Consider the following 18,496-nt stretch of genomic DNA (forward strand, 5'->3'; position numbering starts at 1 on the left):
ATATTTCATAATATTATTTGAAATTATAATATAATTGTATCCTTTCCCTTTCTTCTTTCTGCCTCCAACCCCTTCCATACACCCTCCTTCTCTCTCAAATTCTTGTCCTCTTTCTTTCTTTCTTTTTTTTTTTTTTTTGGTTTTTCAAGACAGGGTTTCTCTGTAGTTTTGTGCCTTTCCTGGAACTCACTTTGTAGACCAGGCTGGCCTCGAACTCACAGAGATTCTCCTGCCTCTGCCTCCCGAGTGCTGGGATTAAAGGCGTGTGCCACCACTGCCTGGCTTGTCCTCTTTCTTTGTGTGTGTGTGTGTGTGTCTGTGTGTGTGTGTGTGTGTACATATATATATATATATATATATACATATATACATAAATATGTATTATAATTTATCTTTAGGAAAAGCCATTTGTATCCAGTTGACTTGACACTGGCTTTCATCCAACTTCATGAAAATGGTACTGTGGCTGGTGCCCCACATACGCACATATCTTCTCTGGTAGATCCAACTTCTTGCTATTTTATTCTGTGTTGTTCCGTTACCCATGTACCTAACAGAAAGTCACAGTACTGTCATGTGGATAGTTCTCATTATTGGTTTCAAGCATGGAAACATTCTTATGAGAGAAGAGCGGTGGAGGGAAACCAGACGCTCTGTACCTGTCACTGCAATCCTCACTGTCCCATAGAAGGGTCCTTTCCAGTGTTCTCCAGTGCTGTGTCCTTTTCCTCTGACATCATGGTTATCAACCCCACCTGAAAGTTCTTAGTCTAGAGTTTAGACTTTCAAACGTGTTTTGTTTGCCTGCTAACATATTGTATGCCAATACTCCTTTATTTAACTTTTCCCAATACAATAAGAAGCACATTTTCATTTGAAAACTTGAATATTCTCATTTCCAGGCATATTACAGTTTGCATGACTATTGGAAAACTCTCTGGATACTTTGCAAATTTTTTAGGATTTTGTATTTTCATGGAATTTCTCTGTGTGCAAATGTGTGTGTCTCTGTCTCTGTCTGTGTTTCTTGTGCTTTTTAATTGGCTCTTTTTCCCGTTTGTTTTGTCCTTATCTATTTTTTGTCTGTTATTTTAGTTCCCTATTTGTTTTCTAAAAAGAGATAGAAATGGAAAAAGAAAGGGTGTGGATTTGGGTGAGTTAGAATGTGGGTGAGGATCTGGGAGGAGCTGGGGGATATGAAACCATGATCAGAATATATTATATGAAAAAAATCTATTTTCAATAAAAAAGACAAAAAATTTCTCTGCCCATAACCAATTCATTTTCTTGCCTTTAATTATCCTTGTTTCTCCTATCCCCATTTCTCAGGAATATTTCATTCTTTCTGCCATAAAAACTAAAACAGAAAGTCATCTTTGGTACTGTGATGGCACTGAAGACTTTGTTTCCTATTTCTTCAGTTTGTCCCACATTACCTTGGTCAATGGCATTGATCAGTAGGAATGGCCAGAATAACGAATGCTTAAATCCTTTTCTTTTTAAAAAATATTTTTAAAATGCATGCCTGTGTGTATGTTTGCACCGATGTGCTTGCCTGTGTGTGCTTGGGGAGCCAAGGTTGCTTTTGGATGCCTTTCACTGACAGCCATCCCCCCAACCCCTTCAGTATTTTTTAAAAGAAGAAAATGAATATAATTAACATAAAGTATTCAACACAGTGCTTTTTGATAAGTAATGGTGATAATGATAGTGATTTCAAAACTTGACTGGATAGGTTCAAGCATGATGGAAACTTGAGTCCTACTCTCTCTAGAACATATCTTTTCTATGTCCATTCACTTCCTTCAGTATACAAACCTCTGGATTTCTGGCTTGATTGGCAGTTCTTCCATGGCATTATCCAGCAACAACTCTGAAGCTCCAGTCTCTGAATTCTTCCTCATCTGCTTCCCTAACTACCAGACCTGGCAGCATTGGCTGTCCCTGCCCCTCAGCCTCCTCTTCCTCCTGGCCATGGGGGCCAATGCCACCCTTCTCATCACCATCAGGATGGAGGCCTCTCTTCATGAGCCCATGTACTACCTGCTCAGCCTTCTCTCCCTTCTGGACATTGTGCTCTGCCTCACTGTCATACCTAAGGTCCTAGCCATTTTCTGGTTTGACAACAAATCCATCAGCTTCTCTGCCTGCTTCCTCCAGATGTTCATCATGAACAGTTTCCTGACGATGGAGTCCTGCACCTTCATGGTCATGGCCTATGATCGCTATGTGGCCATCTGCAAGCCTCTGCAGTACCCATCCATCATCACTGACCAATTTGTGGCTAGAGCTGCCATCTTCATTATAAGCAGGAATACATTTTTTTCTCTTCCTGTCCCTATTCTTTCTGCCAGACTAAAGTACTGTGCTCAGAACATTGTCAAGAACTGCATCTGCACCAACTTGTCTGTATCCAAACTCTCTTGTGATGACATCACCTTCAATAAACTATACCAGCTTGTAGCAGGTTGGACCCTGCTGGGCTCTGACCTCATCCTCATTGTTCTCTCCTACTCTTTTATCTTCAGTGTTGTGCTCAGGATCAAAGCTGAGGGAGCTGTGGCCAAAGCCCTGAGCACATGTGGTTCCCACTTCATCCTCATCCTCTTCTTCAGCACAGTCCTGCTGGTGCTGGTCATCACAAACCTGGCCAGGGAGAGGATTCCCCCGGATGTTCCCATCCTTCTCAACATCCTGCATCACCTCATCCCCCCAGCTCTGAATCCCATTGTTTATGGAGTAAGAACCAAAGAGATCAAGCAGGGAATCCAGAACTTGCTAAGGAGGTTGTAAGAGGTACTCAGTGCCTTTAGAATTGTTAATAAATAATAGGAAAATAGGAAATAGTTTTTGTATTGGAAATAAATTAAACATTTAAACCCTAAATAACTTTTGACTCTGATTTTACAAACATCATAGGCAGCATGAAAAGCATTCACTTACGAATCCCTTTCTTTATTGCTACTTTAAAGGAAAAATTGCTATGGACAAGATATAAACAAGTTTTCAGGACATGCAGGAAAAAAATCTGCAGGATTTGTAAAGGACACTGAGTCCTTTCCTGTCTAACTCAGTGTTGGAGAGCCCTGCCTAGATTTTGTGCCACGAAGGCAGAGTTTGGGCAAAACACAGACAGTGGTCTGAAATGTGTGGTTTTGGTGTGGAGCACTTTATCCTGAGCATCTTAACTCTTTTATTTTTGGCAAATGTACCTTTCACTTGCTCACTAGATACTCCCCTCCCCCTATTTTTTAAAATCTCTTATACTCTACCCTTCCATAGGGTGGTCTCATTTTATACCATATCTGATCTGAAGGGACTTTGAATTTTTAAGTTAAAAAGAAGTTTGTTTTATGTGTGTGATTGTTTTGCCTGCCAGGCTGCTTAGTGTCTGTGGAGGACTGAAGAGGGCATCAACTCCTGCACATAGAATTAGAGATAGTTGTTAAGTCCCACATGGGTGCTGGGAGCTAAACATCAGTCCTGTGAAAGAGCAGAAGCCATCACTGAGCTATCTGTCTAGTCCCAGATTTGGAAATTTTCATATAGTTTCTAACACCAGCCTTGTCTATTTGTGACCTATCCTGAATACAAATGAGATGATTTGTCTATTGGTCCTACTGCCTGTGGCCTCAGCCTTTGTCTTGAGCAGTGCCACAAAAACTCCAGGCTTCGTTTTTCATAGTAAAATGTCTTCAACTATTTTGAAATTTTCCCCTAATGACACCAATGAATATACCAAAGTGGATAGGTAAAAACCAATGAGGCCTCAACCCTACATAAAGGACTGTAGGCAACTGAGGAAATCTGGGAGTGGGAGAAGTGGTCTTTTCCAGGCCAGAGCACATCAATTGGTTGTTCAATGCCAAACTGTCAGCCCTGAAAACATACAAACACATTTTACAGACTGGGCAGGTTATAATTGGGAATCTATACATATAAATATATATGTATATATATATATACATGAATAACATTAATGAAAAATAGGCTATGAATTTGAAGAAGAGCATGCAAAGGTATAGGAGTATTTGGAGGGAAGAGAGGGAAGAATATCAAAAAGAAAAAGAAAAATGTGATTACTGCCTAGTGTGTTGGAAATGCTGATTTCTATGAGTTGATTATTACTTAATACATACATTAAGTAAAGCTTCACATTGTTCTTTACAAATGTGTACAAATATTGTGTGTCAATTAAAATATAAAATTGGTTAATTAAAATATGTGTAAATACTGGAGAAGAGTAGAGAATAAAACCTGTGTTTTGTAATTCAAGATGATTTGACTTAGGATATCTTGACTTTGTGAGAGTGTGATGGTATATGTATGTTGTAGAAACTGTATTTCAGATTTTGAATAATGATCTTTTCTGGATAAGTTGTGGCATGATACTCTTAAGATATTAGGTGGTAGCAGTATTTAGACATAGCACTGGTCACCTGATGACCCAGCTGTGGCGATGTTTTAATTGTGCTGAAATGTGATTTTATTTGTATGTTAATAAATAAAGTTTGCCTGGAGATCAGAGGTCATAGCGAGCCAGGGACAGCAGTCAGGCGGTGGTAGCCCACACCCTTAATCTGATCACATGGCAGGCAGAATCTCTGTGTGGTCAAGGACACAGTCAAGCATGTTAACAGGAACCTTTAATCCCAGTACTAACCAAAGAGACCAGGAGGTCTGTTTGGACAGGTAGTGATGAGGAAGTCATGTGGCTGGGCTTAGAGCCAATGAGAAAGCAGAACAGGAAAACAATAAAAATACAAGTCAGACATTAGAAGGTCTCTCTCAGGGGAAGCTACTGCTGGTGGTAAACTAAAGCTAGGTGGCTCTTGCTCTCTTTGGCTTTAATTCTGTATTTGGCTCTGTGTTTCTTATTTAATAAGACTGTTTAGAAATTTGTCTACACCCAGCAAACAATGGACACTACAGGATATTGAGTGGCTAGGTAGTGCTGTTCAATAGGCTAGTTGCATGGCATATATAATTGTGTGTGTGTGTGTGTGTGTGTGTGTGTGTGTGTGTGTGTGTGTGTGTGTTGTGTGTTTGTGTGTTTATGGTTGAGGGGAGGTGCACAGGTCTCATTGCATCTGGAAAGTCAGAGGTCAGTGTCAGATGTCTGCATCTCACTCTCTCCCTTTACCTTAATTTTTGAAATAGCACCTCTTGCTGAATTTGGAACTCACCATTTTGACTAGAATGGCTGACCAGCGAATCCCTAGGATTCACCTGTCTCATCCCATTAGCTCTGGAGTTTCAGATGCATGATGGAACCCATGGCTTTTATATGGGTTCCGGGATCTGAACTCCTATCTTCAGGCTTGAAGTATTACTTTTCAATGGCTGTGAAGAGACACCATGACCAAGGCAACTTATAGAAGAAAGAATTTATTCTGGCTTCAATTTTAGAGTGTGAGTCTAGAACCATCATAGTGGGGACCATAAAAGCACGCAGTCAGGAATGGCACTAGAGCAGAACCTGAAAGCTTACATCTGATCCATAAACAGAAGGCAGGTATATATATATATATATATGGAGAGAGAGAGAGAGAGAATGTTAACTAGAAATGGCTTGGGCTTTTGAAACCTTTTGAACTTCAAAGCCCACCCTCGGTGACATCCATCTTCTAACATGGCTACAACCAATCCTTTCCAAACAGTTCCACCAACTAGGGATCAAATATTCAAATATATAAGTCTATGGGGGCCTTTTCATTTGAGCTACCACACAAACACTTCACCTACTGATCATCTCCCTAGCTTCTATAGCATATATTTTAAATTTTAAATGGCATTCAGTTTAAAATACGTTGATTGTAGCCGGGCGGTGGTGGCGCACGCCTTTAATCCCAGCAATCGGGAGGCAGAGCCAGGCGGATCTCTGTGAGTTCGAGGCCAGCCTGGGCTACCAAGTGAGTTCCAGGAAAAGGCGCAAAGCTACACAGAGAAACCCTGTCTTGAAAAACCAAAAAAAAAAAAAAAATACGTTGATTGTCTTGCAACCCTTTTGGAAGTCAAGAAATGCCTGCCTTACATCATAATTTAAACAGATTTTTCTAAGAGTATAATTCATCTTGAAATAGTTACATTTTCAAGACTAGAAATATTTGCTTTCAAATGTATATGCTCTCTGTTTAGAATGCCCAATCTCTTTTTGCCTTTCTTTAATTATCTTTCCTTCCCTAGTATTATTCCCATACTGCACATTGTCTTCTGTGTTTTCTCACCCAACTCCATGAAGAATAAGCCGTATGCTCCCAGTTTAGATACCTAAGATGACCTTCCCCTCTGTGAGAGTGAAGGAGGAAGTGACTGAATGGAGCTTGGGGCATGACAATTCCCTCCGGTGGCTCTGAGAGGCTGGTTTAATAGGTGCAACCAACTATCATAAATAGGAATTGTGGTGCAGGCTCTAGGTGTGGTGGGTCTCACCCTGTGGGTCATGCCCCTTTTGGGGGTCAAACAACCCTCTTGGGGTTCAAACAGCCCTTTTACAGGGGTCACTTAAGACTATCAAAAATAGCTGTTTACACTATAATTCATAACAGTAGCAGAATTATAGTTATGAAGTAGCAAAAGAAATAATTTTATGGTTGGGGGGTCATCACGGCAAGAAGAACTATATTAAAGAGCCATGGCATTAGGAAGGTTGAGAACTACTGCTTTAGGAGCTGCTAGTACTGGCTTAGAACCAAGAAAATTTGAGAAAGAGATGGTGAAGTGTGTAGTGACCTAGGTGTTGAGTACAGGCAAGAGGAGGAATCATTCAAGTAGGATGATTGCAAGCCCGGCATTCCAACCTTAGATCCCAGGAGCTTCTCAGACTCAGGAACACCTGTAATTTATTATGAGGCTAAGGGTTTAAAAAAATTAATAATTTTTATTTTTTAAAATTAGATATTTTTTTAAATTAAATATATTATTTACTTTAAATTAAAATGTAATTATGTTATTTCTACTTGTTTCCTTTCAAATTCATGGTCCCTATTTACTTGTCTGGTTCTGCAGTTACTTTAGGATATATTCTCATGTCTGAAGATTTGTAGCTAGAACTACAGAAGAGAGAGCACATGTGATATTTGTTTTATTAAATTAATATTTATAAAACAGATGTATTCAATTCTTTGTCTTGTTATCTCATTATACTAAGTGAAAATGCAAACATTTTAAAACACAAACAACTTAAAAAAGAAATTCACCATATAAAAACATAACTCTTACTTAAAATATCTTGTTATTCCAAGGATAAGTTATATACAGTACCTACCTCACTTGCATGTGTTTTAAATAAATAAATAACATCTATGTTACAGTAAGTTGTTGCTAGAGTTTTTCTGCCTGGCCCACATCAGGACAAATCTCTCTCACCCGCCAGTCCCAAGCCGCTCAAACCCGATCAAGTAAACACAGAGACTTATTTTGGTTACAAACTGTATGGCCGTGGCAGGCTTCTTGCTAACTGTTCTTACAGCTTAAATTAATCCATTTCTATTAATCTATACCTTGCCACGTGGCTTGTGGCTTACCGGTACTTTACATCTTCCTTCTCCTGATGGCGGCTGGCAGTGTCTCCCCTCCCAGCTTCCTGTTCTCTCAATTTTCCTCTCTGTTAGTCCCGCCTATACTTCCTGCCTGGCCACTGCCAATCAGTGATTTATTCATAGACCAATCAGCAACACATTTGACATACAGACCATCCCACAGCACTTCCCCTTTTCTTTTCTTAAAAAGGAAGGTTTTAACCTTTACACATCTCCAAAGTCAGCTTGGTATATTTGGGAATTTGGGCGTAGCTTCTCTTACTACTTCCTGCTGGAGGGGGGCGCTGTATCTTCTGGGGAAACAAAGAAAATTTTAGGATCATGGAGTAGTCCGTGAGGCTGTATCATCTGAGCCAGTTGCCTTGAAACGGTTCTGGATGTTGGATCATCTGGGCCATGGTGTCATCGGAGACCTTTCAGGTGGTCTTGGCTGGTCAAACCTGATGTGTCTTAATCTGGAACAAATCCATAGCCTCTTGCTTTCTGTGGAAACAAAAGAGACTCTTTTCCAAAGCAACATATCCTTACATCCAAATTTTGAAGTCAAAGTATCTTTAAAATATACATACTGGTTTAACTCAGCTTCCTTTACAATCAAATATCTCTCTGTAGTTAAGAATCCCAAAGACAACACAATCCAGACTCTCTGTGTAATAGTCATCTTTAGAACAACAAGGTAAACTCAGAGGTTTCGTGATCTCCCAAGATCAAATACTTGGTGAGGGATGTTTTGCTGACAGGAATGTACAAGCCATTTATGATGAGCATACAATATCCCTATGCCGTACAGCAGCTCTAAACGCTTGGGAAAAAATTCCAGAACCTGGAAAACCAACTGAGGTATACACAAAGATATTTCAGGGACCACACGAATCCTTCACTGATTTTTTACAAAGACTGAACACAGCTATAACAAGAGCTGTATCAGATAAAGAATTAAGAAAAGTATTAACTGAGTCCTTGGCATTCGACAATGCTAATGCAGAATGCAGAAGAATACTTACACCATTAAAGATCAGATCAGCTCCTTTGGAAGAATGGATTCAGTATACTAATGGTGTTGAGTCTCGTAACTACAGTAATGAGGCTTGGATAGGAGAGACAAATCCCAGAGGTGAAAGAAGGCCCCGTGTTACCAAATGTTTTACATGTGGTACACCAGGTCATATAAGTAAAAACTGTACGTGGGGTACTCCTAGGAGTAATATTCCTTTTAGGAATAGCCTAAACAGGAGACCCCAACCACCTCCCGGATTATGTAGAAGGTGTGGCAAAGGCCGACATTGGACCAGTGAGTGCAGATCAAAAATAGATATACGAGGTAACCCTTTACTGGCGGGAAACGCCTCAGGGGGCCTCTTGCAGGCCCCCAAATCCAATGTAGTACGAACATTCCCAGCCACTGTGGAAGAAATTCCTCTCCAAGACAACTGAATAAACCAATGCTTAATGTAAAAACCGATACTGCAATGGATGATAAAACAGCTCTGATGGATGGATCACAGTTTACAAAGAACACTATAAAACAAATATTTTGGCAGACTTCCATAAATGATCAAAGACCAAAGCTTAGAATTCGAATTAATGGCCTGGTTATGGAGGGACTGGTAGACACAGGTGCAGATGTGACTATAATTACACCAAAATCATGGCATCCAAATTGGCCTCTTCAAGAGGTAGATGTCCAGCTTTTAGGGATTGGCACCCTATCTCAGATAAAACAGAGTTCGAGATGGGTTGAATGCATAGGGCCAGAAGGACAGAGAGGAAGGCTGAAGCCATATGTAGCAAATGTAGCAGTAAATCTTTGGGGCCGAGATCTGTTACAACAGTGGAATACCCAGATTAAAATTCCTACACTTTCAGAAAAAGAATACAGACAAATGCATGTTTCTAGGAATAATATCATCACATGCTATAAAAATCAGGCACCAACCATTCAGGCTGTTCACAAACAGAGCACAACTGCTATTGAACCCTCAGAAGTACCAACTGCCTTACCTTTAAAATGGCTAACTAATAAACCTGTCTGGGTTGGACAATGGCCTTTGACAAAAGACAAGCTACAAGCTTTAGAACAGCTGGTTCAAGAGCAGTTAAATGCTCAACACATTGAAGAATCTACCAGCCCTTGGAATTCTCCTGTATTTGTTATTAAAAAAAAGTCTGGTAATTGGAGAATGCTGACAGATCTGAGAGCTATTAATAAAGTAATTCAGCCAATGGGCTCCCTACAGACTGGGATGCCCTTGCCCTCTCTGCTACCTAAAGAATGGCCTATAATAGTTATTGACTTAAAAGACTGTTTCTTTACCATACCCTTACAAGAAAATGATAGAGAAAAATTTGCCTTCACAGTACCTAATTATAACAATTCTCAGCCAGTCAAGAGATATCAATGGAAGGTCCTCCCACAGGGAATGTTAAACAGCCCTACCTTGTGCCAATACTTTGTGCAGAAACCATTGGAGATAATTCGTGTAAAGTTTCCACAATCCATAATTTATCACTATATGGATGATATCCTATTAGCTGATCCAAAGTTAGATACATTAGAAAGCATGTTTGAAGAAGTAAAAAAAGTTTTGCCTCGCTGGGGACTGCAAATTGCTCCTGAAAAAATACAAAGAGGAGATTCTATTAACTACTTAGGATATAAGATAGAGCTACAAAAAATTAGACCCCAAAAGGTACAGCTAAGGAGAGATCGGTTGAAGACTCTTAATGATTTTCAAAAGTTATTAGGAAGCATTTCCAACTTACTGGGCATCATGGGAATACCCAAAGATGGACTACAAAATTTGGCTAATACCCTAGAAGGGGACAAAGAATTAAATAGTCCAAGAGAATTATCAGCCGAAGCTGAGAAGGAATTGGCTCTAGTAGAAAAGACAATTCGAGAAGCACATGTGGATCGTGTGGATCCAGAACTTAAATGCATTCTTGTCATATTCCCCTCCAGACATTCCCCAACAGGTATTTTGATGCAGAGGGAAGATATTATATTGGAATGGATATTCCTACCACGTAAACCAAATAAGAAATTAAAGACTTATATAGAAAAGATCTCTGATTTGATTCAAAAAGGTAAACTAAGACTTCGCCAGTTGACAGGAATGGACCCAGCAGAAATTGTAGTACCTTTAACTAATGAAGAAATTTCATCACTATGGAAAGATAATGAATACTGGCAGAGAGCCTGCAGTAACTTTTTGGGAGAGATTAACAACCACTATCCCAAAAGCAAGAGAATAGAATTCATAAAGAAGACTGAATGGGTCCTTCCTCACATTGTACGACAAAAGCCAATTTCTGGAGTCCTCACATTCTATACTGATGCAAATAAATCAGGGAAAGCAGGATATAAATCAGGAGACTTAAGTAAAGTGGTACAAAGTCCATACAGCTCTGTACAAAAGGCAGAACTGTATGCCATTCTTATGGTACTGATAGACTTCACAGAACCCCTCAATATAGTCACTGACTCTCAATATGCAGAGAGAGTTGTTTTACATATTGAAACTGCTGAATTTATTCCTGATAATACAGAATTAACTTCATTATTCATACAATTGCAGGAAATCATCAGAAAAAGGGAACATCCTATATATATAACACATATCAGATCCCATACAGGTCTGCCAGGACCTCTAGCACAAGGTAATGATGAGATTGATCAGTTACTAATAGGTAATGTGCTAGAAGCTTCAGAATTTCATAAGAAATGCCATGTAAATAGCAAAGGTTTGAAGAAGGATTTCTCCATCACTTGGCAACAGGCTAAGGATATTGTGAAAAAATGTCCTACTTGTTCCATCTATAACCAACTTCCATTACCTGCAGGGAGCAATCCAAAAGGTATACAAAGAAATGAAATTTGGCAGATGGATGTGTTTCATTTTGCAGAATTTGGAAGATTAAAGTATGTACATCATACCATTGACACCTATTCAGGATTTCAGTGGGCAACTCCTATGAGTTCTGAAAAGGCTGATTCTGTGATTACACACCTATTAGAAGTTATGGCCATCATGGGAATACCTGTACAAATTAAGACAGACAATGCCCCAGCATATGTCTCCAATAAAATGAGACAATTCTTTGCCTATTACAATATAAAGCATGTTACAGGTATACCACACAATCCCACAGGCCAAGCAGTCATAGAAAGATCCAATCGAACTTTAAAAGATATGCTAAATAAACAGCAACGGGTAACAATGACTCCTAGAAATAGATTGCATAGTGCTTTATTAACCTTGAATTTTCTCAATGCTGATGAGAAAGGAACAACAGCTGCAGAGAGACATTGGACGACAGACAAAACTCCTGAGCTAAACCAACCAGTTTATTTCAAGGATGTGCTGACCTCAGAATGGAAACCTGGATATGTTCTACGTTGGGGAAGGGGTTTTGCCTTTGTTTCTGCAGGAGAAGAAAAGCTATGGATACCAACAAAATTAATAAAAATTCGATTCGAACAGGAAAAACCCCTTGATGAGGAGAAGTAAAAGATCATCCACCAATGTGACATCTCTACAAGTTGTAAGAAAAATTTAACAATCAAAGGTTGGGGTAGGGTTCTGTTTTTGTCTTTCCAGGATGATGGAAATACCCATCTTACAGAAGTCATAAGGCCTTGGATATCCGGATGTTTACAGCAGAAAGAAAGAATCTATTGGTACCAATCTACACACGGTAAAATCTCACTGTCTAATATCTATCTCTCTATCAATCTAGAAAAGTTGTGGTTCCAATTCAATTATAAGCCAAGCTGACTTTGGAGATGGAATTGGCTCACTCCTTCTCTAAACCCAAGCATATTGCTAAAAGGAAGTTTGAGAGATTCTTCAGTCCCATATCTGAAGAGCCCTCTGGTGTGGGACAGAAGGAAACCAATAAAAAGGGACCATTGTCTTCTAGATTCTAACTCTCTCCATGCTTACTCTTGATTTCTCAGAATCCTTTCTTACATGCTATGTCCTCTTTAAATCCAAACCTTCCATTTTGATAACAAATAAGTTTTTCTAATAGCAATCTCAGAAGTCTCCAGAAGGAAGATGGGGCCCCAACAACAACTCTACCCAATCCAGAATGATGCCATGATAATCATCATCATACTACACTTCTTACCAGAATTTCAGACAATCTTACCCGTTACTCTAAGACTTGCTGCAGAACCTACAGTTAGTTTAACTGAGATTTAACTATCTGAGCTTTCTCACAGTACCCAACAGAGATAACATCACCCCCTAAACAGCAGGAAGTAATTCTAAGAAAACGACGCCCCTTCTCCCTTAGGTTTCATAATTCTCAGGGTTATGGATGATGGTTATAGGGTTGGGGGTGGAAGGAAATATTAAACTCAGTATTCTAAAAAAAAAAAAAAAAATGAAAAGAAGAAATGGAATGGATAGGTATAAGGTATTATGGTAGATTATTATGTATACTAGTAAACAAATTTAGTAAAATAGCAGCCTTAAATAATTTGCACTGTAATTTGCACTGTTATGGATTCTTATATGTTGATACAAATGTAAACTATTTTTATATTCCTGTTTAAGATAATTTGTATATTGATACAAATACAGAACTATATTTGTTATAATGTACATATATTTCTACTCTTATTTGAAATATTTGTATATTGATACAAATGTAAATTTATATCTGTCATACTTTATGTAGGTTCTACTTCTGTTTAGGATATTCGGTATATTGATATATATTTAAGATTATTGTCATATTGCATATCGCACTATATACTCCTACCTCTGTTATAACATCTTGTGTATTGTCACAATTTTGAAGTCATCGTTCTTTACCATACACTTGCTTATAGACTGTTTACCTTGTTTACGTGAAGCCTTAGTCCTTAGGTTATTTCGGTAGATAAGACTTATAGATTTATAGTCACCTATGCTTGTCATCTCTATAGTTACGTTAGTTAGGTTATCCAGATTTACAGATACATAGGTCAGATGGACAGGTAATCTTCAAACACTTCATAGACCTAGAGAATATGGCATTTAAATAACTTAGAATTCTGTTGATGTGAGACATAATTGCTCCTGGCTGCACCAATTTGATCCCGAGAGAATGTTGGGCTTCTAAGACATTTCCATTTGGAAGTTTGTCTTCTTGGCACAAAATGGCCTACTGGGCAAAGAACTGCCCTTGCCTCGATGGCTGACAGTACTAATGCAATGCTATCCTTTCTGGACAAGCGGGACACAAGGAAAGCGACCACTGTACTCTGCCAAGACAGGGTAAGATGGTCTTTCAGAATTCCTGCTTCTGAAAATGGTCTGTCAGATACTTTAGGCCTGTAGCCAATTTGAATGCACCAACAATGCTGAGAAACATTAGGTGACTGTCCAGGCTGCCAGCTGTCTCCGTCTACTCTCGCAAGATTCCCGAAAGTTGCTTGCATCCATCTACCATTTCTCAGGTACCATTATATTCCTTCTCAGGTCTTTGATGGGATTGAAGACTAGCAGTTATAGTTACAACCTAGTAGATAGAACATATTAAGTATTAGATTCAGGTTCTTTAGGATAGGACACCTTTTGGAATGATCTTTGTAACATGCCATTTACCTATGCTCTATACTTCTCTGGATTATAGTATGTGTTTCTTGCTTGATATTGTTTGCATTGGTTGTAGTTCCATCTTATCTAGGTCATTATCCCTCATTATTCCTGGACTATATTTGATAACCATTCCTTTGTATATAGTCTTGTATTAGGTTAGAACTTTCTTATTTAGACAAAAAGGGGGAGATGTAGTGGGTAGCCATTCCAGCTTTGATCTGTAAGTTCCAACCCCCATTGAGACTTCGGCAACTGTCACGCCTACAAGGCGGGGCGAAAGGAGGCGCCTGGGGACCTGAGATCTGGATCGGCGGGCTCTCTCTCTCTGTTGCGGGACCCTGGACTAGAGAGGTGTACCAAGCAGAGCTCCAGAGAACACCGCTGGACTGCGATACACCTTCCCCAGACTCCGCGACCTACCTATCCCTTAATTTGTAAGTTACGCCATTAAATAAATCTCCTTTTATCTACGTGGAGTGGCCTTAATAATTTCACCAATAGTAAGTGGTGGTATTTCACATTGTGAAAATTTTAGCTGCTTTCAGGGACCATTTGTCACATAGAAGCCATTGATCTGCATTTTCTTTCATTAACTTACAGGTCTTGAAGATACTCTGAGCAGTAAGGCAGGCTGAGACTCACCTTTCTCATTCCAGACAATGTTGTGTGATCAGTTATTGGTTGAAAGCAGGAAAGATGGCATACCCAGAGCTGCCATGTACTTCTTCTATACCCCAATCCCTCTGTCATAAGTGGAGAATTGTTGGGGTTGGAAAGGATAAAAAGGTGAAAGGGAAATAACTATAAATGCAGTTACCCAGATACATCTCAATAGACTGTTGAGCCACGTGCCTGGGAGTATTCTTCACATACACAACTAGGAGCAGGAGTATTCACTGTAGAACAGCTTCTGTCCATACACTCCATGACAGCCACAAGCTTTTGGCTGAGTCCTTGGCAGGAGCAGCTGTAGCCAATGAGCTCAGCTTGACGCTTTTATGTAGAACACCCTGAGCACTCGTTGGCGGATCTGTCGAGTCTTCACCCCATAAACAAGAGGATTGAGGGCAGGTGGCACAAGCAGATAGAGAGTGGCCAGCAGAACATGGACATGATAGGGAACATGGTTCCCAAAGTGGTGAGTGAGGAAAGAGAATATTCCAGGAATGTAGAAGATGAGAATGACACAAACATGAGACCCACATGTACTGAAGGCCTTGAGTCTGGCTTCACCCCCTGGGACCTTCAGCACTGCCTGGAGGATGAGGGCATAGGAAATGCCAATGGCCAGGACATCTAGCCCAACTACCAGCAGTGCCACTGACAGCCCATAGGCTCGATTCACTATGGTTTCAGAACAGGCAAGTTTTACCACAGCCATATGCTCACAGTAGGCATGGCTTATGACAGTGGCTCTGCAGAAGACAAGATTCCGCAACAGGATGGGGAAAGAGATGAGGAGGACCAATCCCCTCACCAGCACCACCATCCCAATGCGCCCTATGATCCCTGGATGCAGGATGGTGGAATGGCGCAGAGGGTGGCAGATGGCAACATAGCGGTCCAGAGCCATGGCCACAAGTATGCCTGACTCCATAGATGAAAAGGCATGAATGAAGAACATCTGAGTCAGGCAGACAATGTACCCAATCTCATGAGCATAAGCCAGGAGCACTGTGAGGGCTTTGGGTGCAGTGGGGGAGGCCAGGACCAGGTCAACAGCAGCGAGCATGGCCAGGAAGAGGTACATGGATTGGTGCAAGGAGGAGTCAGTCCAGATGATGAAGATAATAGTCACATTGCCCACTAGAGCAAGGAAGTAAAGGACACCCAGGGGCAACGCTATCCAGTGCTGACTTTCCTCCAAGCCTGGAATGCCTACTAGGAAGAAAGAGGGCTGGGGTTGCCTCCAGCTGGAATTGCTGAGGGCCATGATCAACAGCACAGAGAAAGAAGAGTGAAAAGACACCCAAGTCACAACTTCTCCATTCTTGATATTCTAAGACACTGTGCAGATCCAGCTACCATGTTCATCAGAGCAACAGGTGACTTAAGCTGCAACACGAGGGAATAAAGTTAGATTCAAGGAAGAAAACCCTTTCTGGATACAAATGTTTTTCAGATGAGCCTTCCACACATCTGAACTGGGTTGAGTCTAGCTGTGATGTGAGATAAGAGCAAACCCTGAACACAGCTGCTTGAGAGAGGTGTTAACTCTTCTGTTCAGTGACTTAAACTTTGAAACTGTCAACTTGAAAGCATTGTCTTTACTAACTGTGTAGGTAGTGCTGAAGGCTAAGTCTCCTGTCACTTTGACACTCATCCCCTGCAGCCTCAGGACACAGTATTCCTGAGATAGGCTGCATCCCACAATCTTCTCCATCTCATTGCAGATTGGTTCCAGGGTTTCAGGATCCCTTCCCTTCCTCTTCCCTATGTTAACTAATCCACTGCATGGTTTTGACTAGTTAATGTGCTTCAGTTCATTCCAAGCTTATCTTTGATGCAAAAATATTCCTGTGATGCATAAATTTATTTCTTTGTTTGCTTACCTAAGCTCATACACTCAACATTCAAAACTGGGTGGCTTACACAGCCTTCCCAAATATGCTCTTCCTATTTTATATCAGTATTTCTGTGAAGAAGTCCTTATGTATGTATCCAGTTTGAAACTGTTTTTGTTTATTCTACAATGGATGCCTTTTGTCCCTTCTATAATCCTCATTTACCTTAACTTCAACATCTCACAGTCACCTTTTTCCCTCCTCAGCTCCCAGCATTATTGCCTGAGGGTATATTCCATGTTTTTCTTACCTGAATTTTCCAATTATGCATTTATATTTGTTATGTATCATCTTAATTAACTCTCAATCTCAAAGTCACAGGATCTTCCTATAATTCAACTATTACTAGGTGACTCCTGTATGTAAAACGTTTTGGTGAATGTAATGCATGGGATAAATCACAGATGGGCAGGCCAGGTTTGGAGACTATCTTCATTGAGTTTCTTTTCCAGTGGTTGTGTGTTTCTAGTTACACATATGTTTTGCTGTCACCATTGCAACACTGTTGTAATTATACAATCACACAGGCTTACTTTACATGGGAGTCTTGTACTTCTGTCTCCTCCCTCCTTTATCTGAATTGATTCCTTTCATCCATTGAAATCAAGATTCCAGTGCCCTTTCCTTCACAAGAACTCACAGTACTTTGCCAACCCTGATAATACTGTCCATATCTTATGATTCTCTTTTATTTATCTATACCATTTGATTCTGTATCATTAGAAAAACTCTTTCAGTGTCTTACAATCTTAGAATCAGATCTCATTAAACTCGGTAGTTCAAGCTTGCCTATTCACCCTTCACAACAAACAAATTCAAGTTCCAAAAAATATAAACCATGTCTATTTCATATTCTAGTAATAGAACTTTGTCAGGCTACTTAAAATTTCTAAACCTTGATTTCTCATATAATATATATGATATATACAATATAATAGTAAAATAAATAATGTCATCCATGCAAATTGTTATTACTATCCATCAAGTTATACATTTAAAGTCCAGATGCATGTTATTCTATGATTTATGATTACTATTATAACATTATTAATAAAAGATGATTAAGAATAAAATCTCAAGTACCTTTTCATTTTTATTGGCAGTCAAGACTCCTTTGTGTTTCAAACTTTTCATTATGCCAGTGCTGTGGGATGGTCTGTATGTCAAATGTGTTGCTGATTGGTCAATAAATAAAACACTGATTGGCCAGTAGACCTGCAGGAAGTATAGGTGGGACTAACAGAGAGGAGAATTGAGAAACAGGAAGGCAGAGGGGGATACTGCCAGCTGCTGCCATGACAAGAAGCATGTGAAGATGCCAGTAAGCCACGAGCCATGTGGCAAGGTATAGATTTATAGAAATGGATTAATTTAAGATATAAGAACAGTTAGCAATAAGCCTGGCACGGCCATACAGTTTGTAAGCAATATAAGTCTCTGTGTTTACTTGGTTGGGTCTGAGCGGCTGTGGGACTGGCGAGTGACAGAGATTTGCTCTGACTGTGGGCCAGGCAGGAAAACTCTAGCTACAAATGGCACCCAATGGGTTGTCAAGAGTTTCCACTTAAAACCTGAGAAAAAAGATTCTAAAACAGAGGTAAAAACAGCTTCCGCCGGGCGGTGGTGGCGCATGCCTTTAATCCCAGCACTCGGGAGGCACAGCCAGGCGGATCTCTGTGAGTTCGAGGCCAGCCTGGACTACCAAGTGAGTTCCAGGAAAGGTGCAAAGCTACACAGAGAAACCCTGTCTCGAAAAACCAAAAAAAAAAAAAAAAAAAAAAAAAAAAAAACAGCTTCC

At 40.0% G+C, this 18,496-nt stretch overlaps 2 protein-coding genes across 2 annotated transcripts; one reads left to right on the forward strand and one right to left on the reverse strand.

The window, feature by feature from the left end:
• The first annotated feature begins 1,560 nt into the window (after nucleotides 1–1,560).
• On the forward strand, nucleotides 1,561–3,878 carry LOC128094169 (olfactory receptor 56A4). The gene has a single exon (XM_052712317.1). It carries the CDS (start codon nucleotides 1,789–1,791, stop codon nucleotides 2,791–2,793), a length of 1,005 nt encoding a protein of 334 aa, XP_052568277.1. The 5' UTR covers nucleotides 1,561–1,788; the 3' UTR covers nucleotides 2,794–3,878.
• Nucleotides 3,879–14,738: 10,860 nt separating this feature from the next.
• Nucleotides 14,739–17,650, reverse strand: LOC128094361 (olfactory receptor 52L1-like). Its single transcript, XM_052712688.1, has one exon. It carries the CDS (start codon nucleotides 16,065–16,067, stop codon nucleotides 15,117–15,119), a length of 951 nt encoding a protein of 316 aa, XP_052568648.1. The 5' UTR covers nucleotides 16,068–17,650; the 3' UTR covers nucleotides 14,739–15,116.
• Between the last annotated feature and the right edge of the window lie 846 nt (nucleotides 17,651–18,496).

The sequence above is a fragment of the Peromyscus californicus genome, unplaced genomic scaffold (genome assembly GCF_007827085.1).
Source record: "Peromyscus californicus insignis strain IS unplaced genomic scaffold, ASM782708v3 Scaffold_4__1_contigs__length_199733344, whole genome shotgun sequence".
NCBI lineage: Eukaryota > Metazoa > Chordata > Mammalia > Rodentia > Cricetidae > Peromyscus > Peromyscus californicus.